Genomic DNA, 14,909 nt, shown 5'->3' with positions numbered 1-14,909 from the left:
ATAAAATTAAATAAGGTCTGAGATTGGCAATGATTGGTTTCTAATTAAGCAATTGTGTTGGAACAAAAACCTGCACATACTGTGGCACTCCAGGACCGACGTTGCCTACCCCTGTTTTAGACAACTTAGTCCGGTACTTCATCTTTCAGAAATTCCTGCATTGAATACTAAAGGCGGCTGTCAGCGTGCCCATCTGCAAGACGGGGGAGCTGTTTCACTCGAACTGTGGTGTACAGAGAGCGATTAAAAGCGGTTTAGATAGAACAGGCTTTCCTTTTTTACAAATTATAAAGCAACGGTTAGATAGATAGATCTTTTAATCTCGTGATAATATTAAATAAAAAGATAGATGGACTCAAAACAAAATGTATCATAATCTCTTCATTGTTTGAACCAATCCACCAAAAACTGGGCCTGCTTTTCTTGTGGTGCTCCCAGTTGCCTTCCATTATTTTTTTACAGAATGATTTACTTTATGACCTTTTATGCTCAACCACCAGCAGATCCTTAGCACTCATGTCGCCATAACTCGAAACGTTTTAAAAATGAATTAATAACTCCCCATTCATATTCATATCTCTATATCACACCCATTCATATTCATATCACTACATTAAACTTAATTACATTTATCAATTATTTTATTTACGCACGTCTTCCGTGTTAGTTTGCAAAGTACCCACAAGCCCACAAACCTCCTCAATGAAATTTCTTCAAAATATCACCCTTTACATTTAGAATGTAGTAGTGTTTGTTCTTCTCTTTCACAAAACAAGTAAATTTGTCTTTTATTACCGAGAGTTTAATACCCCAATTGCGGGCCCCAAGTTAAGAACTCTCACGTTACTGCCTGCGATGATCTTACGCTGTGGCGTGTGTTTTAATTTGTGATTCTAATTTTATTATCTTCCTGCTGTAATGAACCTCAGAATTCCTTGGTGTTGTTTATTTCAAGCGCGATTGGTGACTGATTGACGATCTTTTACTCCGCACGTGTCATTAACATTAATCAGCCGATCGCCTTCATTCGTGTATATAAAGACTGCGCTGCGCTTCAAACTTTACTTCGTTTTGTTCTCCATTTGTTATCACAACATGTGGTGTAAGGGTCAGCTAGCCGTAGTGTTGCTGCTCTTTTTTCTCTGCGATGCTTTTGCTCAGCCCCGTTTTAAAGGAAAGAAGATTATCGCAAAGTACCAGAAGCCTGCGGTCGTGGAATATGTTGAGCCGAGAGCTGGCGCTCCGCAGACCGTAACCGCTCAGTGCACCGACAGTGAGGTGATCGTCACCATCAGTCCGGACTTGCTGGGCATCCAAAAGCCGGTCCAGCCTTCTGATCTTTCCATGGGTGGATGTGGAGTCACCAGCCCGGCCGGTGCTCAGCCCTTTGTGATTGAAGCGCCTCTGCAGGGCTGTGGGAGCACCGTGGAGGTGAGTTGCTTCAGTGCACTCTCTTCCTAATATCTACACTATCTTAAGATAACGTTATGTGGTTCGGTCTTGGCTTCTATATTGGCGTTTAATGCTTTCACTAGAAAGTGAACTTGTCAGACCCGCGTTAAGACATTTTGGTCCTCCGTCCATATCGCGAGATGAGAGCTTCACAGCGGACTGCCTGTCCGTATTCGTTGGGATTCAAGGCAGTGCTTGACTGTTCGAGTCTAATGTCCTTGTGCCCACACAGCTCAAGAGGGGGAACTACACCAGGGATGAAGGTGTAACAGGGTCAGGGCACATGTGCCTGATTAGAGACGGTGGACGTCGACAGACCTCGCTTGCGCAGTATACGGCGATTAATACAGCAGTCTAAATTTAGGGCTGACGTTTGGGCCGCTGCTTAATCTAGAATTAACAGACGCAAAGTGGACGTGGTAAGGGTTTGAAATGGATTGAGTGTTCCCTCTGGGGTGGGGGAAATGCAGCACCTTTAACACGTTTAAAGCTTATTGCCTATACTTGACTCTTTGGGTGTTCTGTGCTTCCCCTAAAAACCAGTTGGGTCCTACAGTGGGTCAGCCTAAGGGGTCTGCAGGTCCCTGTCTTGTGAACTCTTGCTAAAATGGCAACTTAACATTCAGATTTGAAATACAAAATGAGTACCAGGCTACACTTTTTTTTTCTTTTTTTAATTGGAGCTTTAAAAAGTGGGTAAAACTTGGATTGTCCCTTTTTTAAGGCCGTTATTGCATGAATAGAATTAAGCAGATTTACAATTTGGCAACACCTTCTCAACTCAAATTACTTGTACTCGTTTACATTCTACATGCAGTGAATAAACTTTATGGGTTGGGTTTAAATTTTTAGCCAGTTGCTTGTCATTAAATCTGAAACAGAGTGCTTTATAAAAATGGATAAAGGATGACTTAGCAAGGTATTGTAGGTGGCTCTTTGGCCTGCCATCCATGACCATTTCAGGTCTTCAATCCAACATGATCTAGACTGACTAGATTCTACAATTTAAAGCATTGAGCAGTTAATCACTATAGAGCATTAGAAGTAATGTCTATAGAATCCATTGTGGTTTTGCTTTCCACTTCTATGGAATAGCATTTACTTGGCTTTAAGAGATTAGTTGCCAGATACCTTGGATGTGTAACCAAACTGTTGCATCTTCTTCAGATGCAGGGTGCTGAGATTGTTTACAGCTTCACCCTCGTCTACAATCCTTCTCCAATTGATGGTCTTCCCATTGTAAGAACAAATCCAGCTGTGGTACAGATTGAATGCCAATACAACAGGTGAGTGAACCAACTCCACTTGTACCTCAGTTATGTTCTATGTTGGCTGTATCAGTATTCCTAAACTCTAGGCCCAGTGCCACAACTGTTGATGCAGATTTGAAGTAGGACAGACTCTTGGCTTAATTCTTTAATTTCTCCCAATGCAGGCTCCACAATGTCAGCAGCAAAGCTCTAAACCCCACTTGGGTTCCCTACACCTCCACAATCTCTGCTGAGGATATTCTGGGCTTCTTGCTTGTTATAATGAGCAGTAGGTGTACATCTAATTGTATATAATAAAAAAAAAACCTTCCTTCTGCTCTGTGGTTGTAAGTCCATAACATCCCTAACTGTCTGCAGGTGACTGGAGTGGGCCAAGTTCATCCAACACCTTCTTCCTAGGAGACCTCATTAACCTTCAAGCGTCTGTGGACAACTCTAACCATGTGCCTCTCCGTGTCTTTGTGGACCGCTGTGTGGCCACTCCTGGGTCCAATGCATCAGCCCCAGCCTACACCTTCATTGGGAATAGTGGGTGGGTGTGAGCAGTAGTCTGTCAAGATCTTGGTCTTGAAACGCAATGCTATGGTCCCTCTTGTGTATTGCAGATGTTTCTTGGACAGCCAACTGACAGGCTCCAATTCCCAGTTCGTGTCCCCCAGAGTTGCCCAGTCTGTATTGCAGTTCCAGCTGGATGCCTTCAGGTTTTATGGCCTGACTACTAGTTCAGTAAGTCCTTTCCTCCCATCTCCTTTGGAGGAATCCCATTGAAGCTCCCAGGTGTGACTGTAGTCGTGTCTACTTTCAGATCTTCATTACATGCCGTCTGAAGGTGACCTTGGCATCGGCTAATGTCGATTCATTGAATAAGGATTGTTCATACAACTCTGCACTGAGCCAGTAAGTGTGTATAGGTGTGCCCTTATTGCCAGTCTGGCCAATAAGCTGGCAGGTATTGATTGGTGGCTGTGCTTTTAGGTGGAGCTCAGTTGATGGGAACAATGCTGTCTGTAGCTGCTGTGATACAAGCTGTACCAACCCCCCTCCCTTCAGGAGGGGTCCTGGTGCCCCCAGATACAGACCCAGGAGAGCAAGTAAGTGACCTCTACAGCAGACTTCTGCATTGTCCAGCCTGGAATAAAACTGCAGTTTGTGTATTTTTCCAGGTGAAGTGAGTGTCCCAGCTGGATGGGAGGAGGACATTTCTGTTGGCCCTCTTTATCTGGAGCAGGTCTCTCCTTTGTCTTCTGTATCGCAGTCACTGTCTGGCCAGCAAGATAAAACTACTTCAGGTAACTTGGATTAAGGAGCATAGCATACATAGACACTTAATGCAACACAGCAGGAGCTGAAGTGGGTTTAGTTTCTTCCTCAATGCTTGGCTTTTATCCATGCAGGATTCCAATTCCAGGCTTCCATCCTTGGAGCTGTCGTGGGTGTACTGGCTGTCTCCTGTGTGGCTGTACTATTCTTGGTCTACAGAAAAGCAAATGGCACTGCTAATACCAAGCAATAAACTTTAATGCTTGAATCATTGTCCCCTGTATTTTTGTTGGGGGGGTTGCATCTATACCTGATCATTTCTAGCAGGAGTTTGAGGGGACTGGGATTCAGCAATCGACCTGATCTAATGTCAGGTTTACACTTCGTTTCCCTATTGCTTTGTACCAGTGCAGGGTCCCAAACTAAGAGTGCCACACATGACAACTGCTTAGGGATTATTTGCAGATGTGGTCCTGTTACACACACACACTAGAAATGTTCAGGTGCTACATGGGCAACCTCTTGGCCTACTCCAGCTTCTCATCAGTGAGGAACCTGTGAGCCAGGTCACCTTTAGGACTTGTGCCACATGGCCATAGTGCCTCAACTACTGCTTTCCCTCACAATGCAGGTAATGTGCCTCCTTTAGGACTTGGGCACCACTGCTTTTGACTGTCAAATGGCCAGTTGCTCATAGGACTCTCTGAAGAGCCACAGTACCAAAGGAGTCCAGTTCATCTTAGGTCACTGGATGGCATCCATGTCTTGCAACCACTATAGCAAAATCGGAGGCACCAGGACTTTACAGAATGAAAGACTTCAGTTTGACAGGATTGTCCAATCAGAAGTCCTTTTTTTTTTTTTTTTTTTTTTAACCCCTCCCAAAGATGGATTAAAGCTGGGAAGGGGATTCTTAAGTGGTGCTCTAATGGCCAAACAGTTGGCACAAGAGAAATAGCATAATCTAGACTTGTGGTCCTTCTCCCACACCCAACCTTTAGGCCTGCAGCCACAGTGAGGCCTCTGACAGATTCCATCCAGAATCACATTTTATAAATTTGCATTTTCTGCTTTTGGGGGGGGGGGGGGAAACCACAGCAGCCTATCAAGACTTTTTGGTAATTTTACATTTTTGCTGTAACTTTAAATGCTTCTGTTGGTATTCTATGTAGATGTGCTCTAATTGTAACTTAATGTTGAATTTAAAGACCAGCTGATAACCCAGAATGCTGCAACTAATTGGTGTCACCCACTAATACAGTAAATTATGAACACCTGGAGGTATAATTCCCATAGTTTAGTATGGGTAATTTAACCTGCAGCATAAGTCTCTACAGTGAGGACAAGACTGCGTTGGATTCTTCACAACATTGAGGCAAAAATCTGGAATTGGTTGCTAGTGAGGGTGCTGGTGTGTTTAATGATCCAGCTGAGATCCCAGAAGTATTAGCCAAGGTCTCCACAAATCAGTCTTCACTTTCGCTGGCAGTTGGCACGGGGCCTTTGATATTAAACAAGCTGTGTAAGCCTGGGCTCCTAGAAACCATGGGTTCTGGCATTTCAAGCAATCAGTTATGCATTAGTGGCTAGTAGAGTTTCTCTGTGGTTACATTTTGCCCATGTGCTCACCTTTGGTTGTGTATTAGCAGTTAGAGTATCTTCTCAGAGGTTTAATTTTTGCTGATGTGCTCACCTCACTCATGTATTAGCGGCAGCAGTTTCATTCTGGCAACAGTAATTTAGATCTTTATTGTCATTGTCACTTTTACAAAGGAACAATGAAATTGAAGGTGCAATCGACTCAGTGTGAGGAATAAGGGTTAAAAAGAAGACAAGAGAAAATAACAAACCGAATAGTACATATACAAATTGCACTTGTTGACTTAAGGTCTATATTGCACAATGGAAGAATAATATGGAGCAGTTTTATTCTGAGTTCAGGGCCATGATTGCTTTCGGATAAAAGCTGTTTTTAAGGCGGTTTGTCCTAGTTTTCATAGCTCTGTATCTCTTGCCCGATGGCAAAAGCTGGAAGAGGCAATGACCGGGATGTGATGAGTCCTGTGAAACGTCTATTGCTTTTTTGCAGCTTCAGGTGGTGTAGATTTGTTCCAAAGTGGGGAGGGTACAACCAATTGTTCTCTCCACTGTCCTGATGACCCTGTGGAGCACTTTCTTTTCTGAGGAAGTGCAGCTACCGTACCCCACACACAGTCCGTGAACACGTGGAGCTTCAAGCTGTAGCCTGTCACTTCCAGGCCAGACACACAAACACTTCCACATTTATATGTAAGACTAGCGGTGTAAACCCGTACTGTAAAAAGCCCAGGCTCCTAGAAACTATGGATTCTGGCACTTCAATCACATCGGTTGTGTATTAGCGGCTCCTCAGTTTCGTTTTGCCAATGTGCTCACCTCCCTTGTCTATCAGTGGCTAATTGAGGTTCTCTTTCCTCAGAGGTTTCGTTTTGCCGACGTGCTCACCTCACTTGTACAGGTGCTGGTCATAAAATTAGAATATCATGACAAAGTTGATTTATTTCAGTAATTCCATTCAAAAAGTGAAACTTGTATATTATATTCATTTATTACACACAGACTGATGTATTTCAAATGTTTATTTCTTTTAATGTTGATGATTATAACTGACAACTAATGAGTCCCAAATTCAGTATCTCGGAAAATTAGAATATTGTGAAAAGGTTCAATATTGAAGACACCTGGTGCCACACTTTAATCAGCTAATTAACTCAAAAGCCTTTAAATGGTCTCTCAGTCGAGTTCTGTAGGCTACACAATCATGGGGGAGACTGCTGACTTGACAGTTGTCCAAAAGACGACCATTGACACCTTGCACAAGGAGGGCAAGACACAAAAGGTCATTGCTAAAGAGGCTGGCTGTTCACAGAGCTCTGTGTCCAAGCACATTAATAGAGAGGCGAAGGGAAGGACAAGATGTGGTAGAAAAAAAGTGTACAAGCAATAGGGATAACCGCACCCTGGAGAGGATTGTGAAACAAAACCCATTCAAAAACGTGGGGGAGATTCACAAAGTGGACTGCAGCTGGAGTCAGTGCTTCAAGAACCAACACACACAGACGTATGCAAGACATGGGTTTCAGCTGTCGCATTCCTTGTGTCAAGCCACTCTTGAACAAGAGACAGCGTCAGAAGGGTCTCGCCTGGGCTAAAGACAAAAAGGACTGGACTGCTGCTGAGTGGTCCAAAGTTATGTTCTGTGATGAAAGTAAATTTTGCATTTCCTTTGGAAATCAAGGTCCCAGAGTCTGGAGGAAGAGAGGAGAGGCACAGAATCCACGTTGCGTGAGGTCCAGTGTAAAGTTTCCATAGTCAGTGATGGTTTGGGGTGCCATGTCATCTGCTGGTGTTGGTCCATTGTGTTTTCTGAGGTCCAAGGTCAGCGCAGCCGTCTACCAGGAAGTTTTAGAGCACTTCATGCTTCTTGCTGCTGACGAACTTTATAGAGATGCAGATTTCATTTTCCAACTGGACCTGGCACCTGCACACAGTGCCAAAGCTACCAGTACCTGGTTTAAGGACCATGGTATCCCTGTTCTTGATTGGCCAGCAAACTCGCCTGACCTTAACCCCATAGAAAATCTATGAGGTATTGTGAAGAGGAAGATGCAATACGCCAGACCCAACAATTCAGAAGAGCTGAAGGCCACTATCAGAGCAACATGGGCTCTCATAACACCTGAGCAGTACCACAGACTGATCGACTCCATGCCACGCTGCATTGCTGCAGTAATCCTTTGTTTTTCACCTGCATTATTATCTTTCTTTAATTTAATATTTATTGTATCAGTATGCTGCTGCTGGAGAATGTGAATTTCCCATTGGGATTAATAAAGTATCTATCTGTATCTAATCCAGGCCAAAGGAGCCCCAACTAAATATTGAGTACTGTACATGCTCATACTTTTCATGTTTATACCTTTCAGTTGGCCAACATTTCTAAAAATCCCTTTTTTTGCATTGGTCTTAATTGATATTCTAATTTTCCGAGATACTGAATTTGGGACTTTCATTAGTTGTCAGTTATAATCATCAACATTAAAAAATAAACATTTGAAATACATCAGTCTGTGTGTAATGAATGAATCTAATATACAACTTTCACTTTTTGAATGGAATTACTGAAATAAATCAACTTTGTCATGATATTCTAATTTTATGACCAGCACCTGTATATTAGTGGCTAAGTGAGTTTGTCTCTGACTTATCTTGGGGCTGCCTTGCCGGCTCTTTGAACTTCACACTGTAGCCTTGCATTTCTGGGCTGGACAGACACAGACTTCTACGTGTAGACATTTATATTCTTTGTCCCCTCAGTTAACTTATCTTACTGAGGGGGATGACATGGAAACGTATTTTCTTATTTTCAAGTGCACTGTGAAGAGCAATGCTTGGCCGAGGTCAAAGTCAGCGTACCTCCTGGCAGGAGGGGAGGCGCAGAGGGCTTACTATGACCTCTCCGAGGAGCAGGCTGCTGATTACCTCACCCTGATGTCCGAGGTATATAAGTGCTACGGTGTATCGGCGGCGAAGCAGGAGAGAGACTGGCAGGAGTGGCAATTTGACCCAGACAGACCAGTAAGATCTTAGCCTTTTGAGGTCTGGGGAAAAACAGGGCACTGGTTAAGGCTGGACTTCAATACCGCCCAGCAAGTGTTCGAGCAGCTGGCCTGTGAGACCTTTGTTAATGTTCTCCCAGAAAAAATTTCCCAGCAGGTCCACAAACAGAGCTTCCCTAACGTGGACACTCTCCTTGAGGTGGTGGAGAGTCATGGGGGGGGTCAAAAGGGGGTCCACTCATCACCCTAGACAGGTTCATGCTGCAGCCCCTGAGCCCACCTGACAATACACAAAATCTCTGACCCAAAGAAAGGAGAAACCACTCAGTCATCCCCGCTGTTTAAGTGTCGTGGGTTGGGCATATGCTCACGGCATACCCAATCGAGCCCATGGACTGCTCCCACACCAAGAGAGAGAGATACTGTGCCCTTGTTAACCCTTTGTCACTCCCACATACAGGAGTAGTTTTACTGAATGGTCACCAGGTTACCGCTATGTTTAATTCTGGGAGTAGCATGTCCATTGTTGCTAGCCATTTTGACCTACTGCGACAGTGGCTCGACTTTAAGTCAAGTCTGTCTATTCACAGGGAAACCCGTTTTTACATGTCTGTTAATTTTATGATCACAGTGGATGGTTCTGTGACCTGTTTGGTTGTAGCCATCCTGCCAAATCCACACTATCCGGTTATACTAGGACGGGACTGGTTGAACAGTATAAGTGGTAAAGACATTACTCCTGTACAGAGGGTGGGATTGTTAATTGACAGAGAAAGTTCTGATCCGGCTGCCTCCATGCTGTGTATGACGGCCACTAAGACCCATGTGTCGACTCAGTGTGACGAGGTGGAAGGACCCCATGGTGACTGGGATGTTGCCGGCACAACTGACCCACTGGTGGATCCTGAAACACCGCCCCTTGAGGTCGACCGGGATCCCATTCAGGAACTGGCTTCTCAGTTCAGACTAATGCTGGCCTCCTTTAAACGGAAGCAGTGTTCAACTGTTCAACTGTCCCTGAATCACAATCCATGAATGCCCTACTTCATTTTAAACGATCCCTTGTATCGAGTGGTGGAACACGAGGGGAAGATACTGCAGACCTATAGTCACCAGGTTTGTGAATTAGCACACGCCCACCACGCTGAAGAAACAATAGAGCGGATTAAGCTCTGATTCTATTGGCCGGTGATAAATAAGGAGGACCTACACTTCTGCAATTCATGCCCTGAATGCCAGTTGTGTCAGATTCCTAGGAGGGACTGTGCTCCTCTTATCCCCATCTCTTTAGTTGATGTCCAGTTTGAACGAATTGGCATCGATCTCTTAGGTCCAATTGAACCCTCTGCCTGAGGCCACAAGTATATATTGGTCATGGTGGATTACGCCACTCGGTTTCTGGAGGCTGTCCCCTTGCATTCACCGACATCAAAAAATATCGCACGGGAATTAATAGGGCTATTTGTTCGTGTCGGGATCTCCCAAAGAGGTCCTAACTGACCAAGGGACTCACTTCACTGCGGAGATGTTCAGGGAGGTGGTGAAGTTACTGAGAATTAAGTGTCTAAAGACATCGGTCTACCACCTACAAACCGACAGGCTGGTGGAACGATTCAATCAGACTTTAAAACAGATACTACGCAAGGTAGTTAGAGAGGATAGGAGAAACTGGGACCAGTTGCTCCCTCTTGTCCTTTTCGCCTATCAGGAAGTCCCTCAGACCTCTATGGGGTTTTCTCCCTTTGAGTTGTTATACAGAAAGCAACCACGAGGTCTTTTGGACATGCTCAAAGAAAGATGGGAAGAAGAGGTCCTCCCCTCCTCTAATATTTTAGAATATATTGTGCAGTTACACGATAGTTTGGCCAAAATCAGACCAGTACTCAAAGAACATATGGAGCATGCTCAAGCAGTGCAAGAGCGTTATTATAATAGAAACACGACCCTCCACGAATTCCACCCAGGGAATCGTGTTATCGTGCTTATTCCCTCGTCGCATTCCAAATTGTTGGTTCATTGGCAAGGCCCCTATGATATTATGGAACGAAAAGGGCTTGTCAACTATTTGGTGAAACAACCGAATAGACGAATGATTGAGCATGTGTATCATTTAAATCTGCTGAAGCTGTGGAATGAAAGGGACGAGGGTCTTTCCTCCGGCCAGCCATGCTCCCTTTTCACCGAACATCAAAGCCTTAATTTCAGACCCAACCTATCTTCAAAATAAAAACAGGAGCTGGAATCAGCCATCCTATCTGTGACAGGGAGAGTTAATGAGCATCCAGGGCGCACTGCGCTGATTGAACACATTGTCACTGACCCTGGAGTTGTTCTCCGAGAGTGACACTATAGACTTCCAGAGGTGAAAAAGGCTGAAGTGGAATTGGAAATCAGATGTATGCTGGAAATGGGCGTGGTTGAACCAAGCCACAGCCTGTGGTCCAGTCCTATTGTTCTGGTTCCTAAACCTTAATCAGGTCAAGTTTGACGCTTAGCGTGATTTGGGATGACGATACTGAGAATGCATTTAGTGACTTAAAGAACCCCTGACGTCAGCACCTGTCTTACACACACCTAACTTTGCTTTTCCCTTCATTCTTCAAACTGATGCGTCAGACACAGGACGAGGAGCCGTGTTAAGCCAATGCATCAATGGTGCTGAACACCCCATGATGTATCTGAGCCAGAAACTGCTGAATAGGGAGAACAGGTATGCGGCGGTGGAACGTGAGGCTTTGGCAATCAAATGGGTGGTGTCTAACTTAAGGTGCTACCTTTTGGGGCGGAAGTTTACCTTTGTCACAGATGATGCCGCTTTACAGTGGATGGCGGTGCACTGGGAGTCCAACTCCTGTGTCACCTGGGGCCTCATGTATAAACGGTGCGTACGCACAGAAATGTTGCGTACGAAAGTTTCCACGCTCAAATCGTGATGTACAAAACCTAAACTTGGCGTAAAGCCACGCACATTTCCACGGTAACTCATACCGTACCGTACGCAATTTATCCGCCCGGTTTTGCAGACTGGCGGCACCCAGCGTCAAAGCAGTGCTACTGTTCCTGTGTGATCACCCTTTCTTTCTTAGATCCACATTCCTGGCGTGGCTTTATAAATACACTGAAATTAACTGCAAATTATAATGCATCTGATTGTAATTAACCTGTAGCAATATAATGGTCCAGGGAATAGCCATAGTATTCCAAATACCATAACTGCTTTAGCGTTGCAACTCTCACTGCATCTTTTTCTTTCAGCTGCTCCCGTAAAGTGTTGCCACAGCAGATCATCTTTTTCCATATTAGTCTCACTGCACCACTTGGAGTATTTATATCACTGTATCTGAGTGGGGAATCACAGCAGCAGCTGATTGGGAAGAGAATTATCGGTACACAGCATGAAGCAGACGCTGCCTGAGCCACAGCAAAACGCTTCAGAGACTTCCCAGTACGGACTTCGCGGTTTAGAAACAGTTTCATCCCAAGAACTATAAACGCACTCAATCAGTCCATCAAGTGCTCCTTGTAGAACTGTTTGTACTTATAAGTACAATCACCTCACTGTAAACTTGCACTACAGTTATAATATTGCACAACCTGTGCCACTTTATAAAGCGCGTATTTACATATGATAACGGTATTCATTTTTAAGATGAAATGCAGCAAAATATGTTGATTATATTATACAGATAAAACTTTAACTTCATTTAAATAATCTGCATTGTTAATAATTAAACATGTGAGGACACGGTGCCGCAGCGCTAGCTAGTTCAGTAATTGTTCCTGCATTGCATTGTATTCTTGCTGGTACTGACGCGACACTGGAAAGATAGACGGATATAATAATTAAACATGTACTACGAAGATATTTCAATGTTCCTTAAAAGTTTTGAAGAATTGGCGTTCTAAGCTTACAGATGGCTTCACGTCTATTACATAGCTGATTGTGTGGTGATTGGGATTTTGGAGAAAGAAAAGTAAGGACAGGAATTGGAGGTTAGTACGTTTGAAAGAGACAGTACTGCTGTGATAAATTATTTCATTGAAGATCGCGCATAGCGCAGCAAGCCTCTTGCGTGAGATATGAACAATCACTGCGCCACTGTGTTCCCATGTTTAATAACATGCTTTCATTCCTATCATCATGAAAAAGATATCACGTATACATCTCAGTATTTTAATTATTCAGAGAGCTGTAATATCACGAATGTAATGGATTCTGTGTCCTGTCGGAGAAAGAGAAAGAACGGAAGCACGTAGTGATTCACACACATAGAGCACATAGAAGATCAAATACAGAACAAAGAATTTAATGTGCTACTTGAGAAACTAGTAAAATAAACGATTTTAAGATGAAGTTTATGATGTTGTACTTTAATGGCAAAATAAACTACGTGATTAAAGTGGAAATTTCGAGATTAAAGTTGACATTTCATGCTTTTTTCCCACTGTGTGCCTATTTTTTTTTTCTCTGTACCCTAATAAGCTTTCATATGACACTCAGACGGTGGGCTACGACTCGCCTTTTCACGGCGACTTTGATATGTGATTTCTTTTTTATTTCGGGCACTGTGCGACTTTGTGAACTTGATCTTTCGAGTTTCTCCGACACTCTGTCACTCGATCAACTTCCTTTTGTTGATTATACCACTGTTTAAACCAACAAATAGTACGTTTTTCCTTTGTCTCCACTTGGAATTTGCTGAAATTCTTATATTTTCCCCCGTGCTTTTCCCATTGTCTTTTCACAGAAGGCTATTTATATTGATTTGCATATTCAAAGAGGCGTACTTCTGGGAGGAGTTGGAGCGGGACAGAAGGCGTGTGCACATGCGTTACTTTTCACGCTGATCGGGATTTATGTAGTGGAAGAACGTGAAAGTTTGCGTGTGCACAGATTCCTGCATCTGGATTTTTCTGTGCGTACGCATGTTCCCGCTTTTGTGCTTACGCCATGTTATAGTGTGAGTTCTACGCACAGCGTTATACATGAGGCCCCTGGTGGTTTTTGGACCTTCAGCCATACTGATTCAGTGTTGTTTATTGTAAAAGTTCCTTACAGGCTAGCGCTGACTCTCTCTCTTGGGTTCATGACCTCTTGGTGCAGATCGCCTGACCCGGCGGATCCTGTCACACATGCGTGATTCAGAGGCAGCCAACAAGCCCTAAGATAAGGAAAACATCACGAGATGAAGCGTTATTGAAAGGTATTAATGCCTCTCTCTCTTTTTTCTCAGCCACAAAGAAGACATATAAAAGCGCACTTACCCTTTCCAGCACTCAAAATGGCAGGGGCTCCACTTCCTCATCAGTACCCTAGCAAGATGACGTCACTTCCGGTCCCATTACGAAGATGCCACATCCTTTGTTTCATTTCCTGTAGCCATTTTTGTTTTGTATAAATAACCCTGCTTCTTTGTATCTGTTGTAAGATGTTTTTGAACCCTTTTGTTTCATTTATTTATTTGACCAATCCAACAGACATTATACGAGGCATTTCCCCAACACTTTATTACGACTGGAGTTGTTTTCTTCTATCACTATATATATTGTGATATATGGCCGGCCTTTCATCCCGGCCAATACCCCCAGGCCGCCAGGTGGAGCCCTCCCTGCAGCATGGAGGTGCCTCGAATGCCACCAGAGAATTATGGACATTGGAGTTTTCCTTTACAGCCCTACTGGATACCACGGGGGCCACTAGAAGGCACTGCAAGGAGGAGCAGCGACTATTTGCCCAACGCCCTGGAAGTACGTCCGAGTCACATGGACAAGAGGAATGACGTGCTTCTGGGGTGAAGAAAAAGGATTTTTATCTGACCCGGAAGTGTTCCATGTCACGTGGACAGAAGAGGGCGAAACACTTCCGGGTCAAGGACTATGAAAGGACTATGGGAAATCCCAGACGGCGAGCTGAGCTGGGTGGAAGGGTGGCAACGCGTCTGGGAGAGGTGGAGTATTATTGATTAGCGTATTGTTTAATATTTATGAGTATTGTGGAGAGGAGGGTGCTTTGTGCACATATTTGTCCAAATAAATATTATTATTGGACTTTTACCTGGTGTCTGGCGTGGTGTCCGAGGGTTCAAGGGAGCGAGAGCGCCCCCAATCTGTCACAATATATAAACACATGCATCTAAATACCAAATTAAATTAACTGGTACATTTTCTCTTTAATTGACTGTTTTCAGTTTATTGATTGTTGCGGTTTTGTGAAATCAACTTTATTTTTCAAGTGACCCCATTAAAACAAAAAAAAGTCCATTGCCATGAGGTCTGATGAATGCGAGGCCTACCTTTTCACCCAGTCCATTTATTTGGTAGATTTTTA

The 14,909-nt window shown here is 43.8% G+C and overlaps 2 protein-coding genes across 7 annotated transcripts in view; both read left to right on the top strand.

Annotated features, from left to right (window-relative positions):
* LOC114642262 (zona pellucida sperm-binding protein 3-like) overlaps positions 1-14,909 on the top strand; it is a 392,210-nt gene that overhangs the window by 277,387 nt on the left and 99,914 nt on the right. Inside the window, exons 9-10 of one of the 3 annotated variants that reach the window (XM_051926362.1) lie at positions 3,952-4,012; positions 4,118-4,251. The exons of 1 other annotated variant lie outside the window; for it this stretch is intronic. In XM_051926362.1, the coding sequence (XP_051782322.1) occupies positions 3,952-4,012; positions 4,118-4,236 (180 nt within the window). In that variant the 3' untranslated portion in view covers positions 4,237-4,251. Of the gene's footprint in view, positions 1-3,951; positions 4,013-4,117; positions 4,252-14,909 lie in introns of those variants that run through there. One more of the 3 variants, XM_051926369.1, reaches the window with a different exon arrangement.
* Positions 1,061-14,909, top strand: part of LOC127527554 (zona pellucida sperm-binding protein 3-like) — a 57,302-nt gene continuing 43,453 nt past the window's right edge. Inside the window, exons 1-7 of one of the 4 annotated variants that reach the window (XM_051926648.1) lie at positions 1,061-1,431; positions 2,620-2,738; positions 2,888-2,991; positions 3,081-3,255; positions 3,329-3,449; positions 3,529-3,620; positions 3,699-3,814. In XM_051926648.1, the coding sequence (XP_051782608.1) occupies positions 1,096-1,431; positions 2,620-2,738; positions 2,888-2,991; positions 3,081-3,255; positions 3,329-3,449; positions 3,529-3,620; positions 3,699-3,814 (1,063 nt within the window). In that variant the 5' untranslated portion in view covers positions 1,061-1,095. The remainder of the gene's footprint in view (positions 1,432-2,619; positions 2,739-2,887; positions 2,992-3,080; positions 3,256-3,328; positions 3,450-3,528; positions 3,621-3,698; positions 3,815-14,909) is intronic. The other 3 variants (XM_051926641.1, XM_051926644.1, XM_051926638.1) reach the window with 3 other exon arrangements.

This window comes from Erpetoichthys calabaricus, chromosome 1 (assembly GCF_900747795.2).
Source record: "Erpetoichthys calabaricus chromosome 1, fErpCal1.3, whole genome shotgun sequence".
In the NCBI taxonomy this organism is placed as follows: Eukaryota; Metazoa; Chordata; class Cladistia; order Polypteriformes; family Polypteridae; genus Erpetoichthys; species Erpetoichthys calabaricus.
This window is presented reverse-complemented; position numbering and strand designations above follow the sequence as displayed.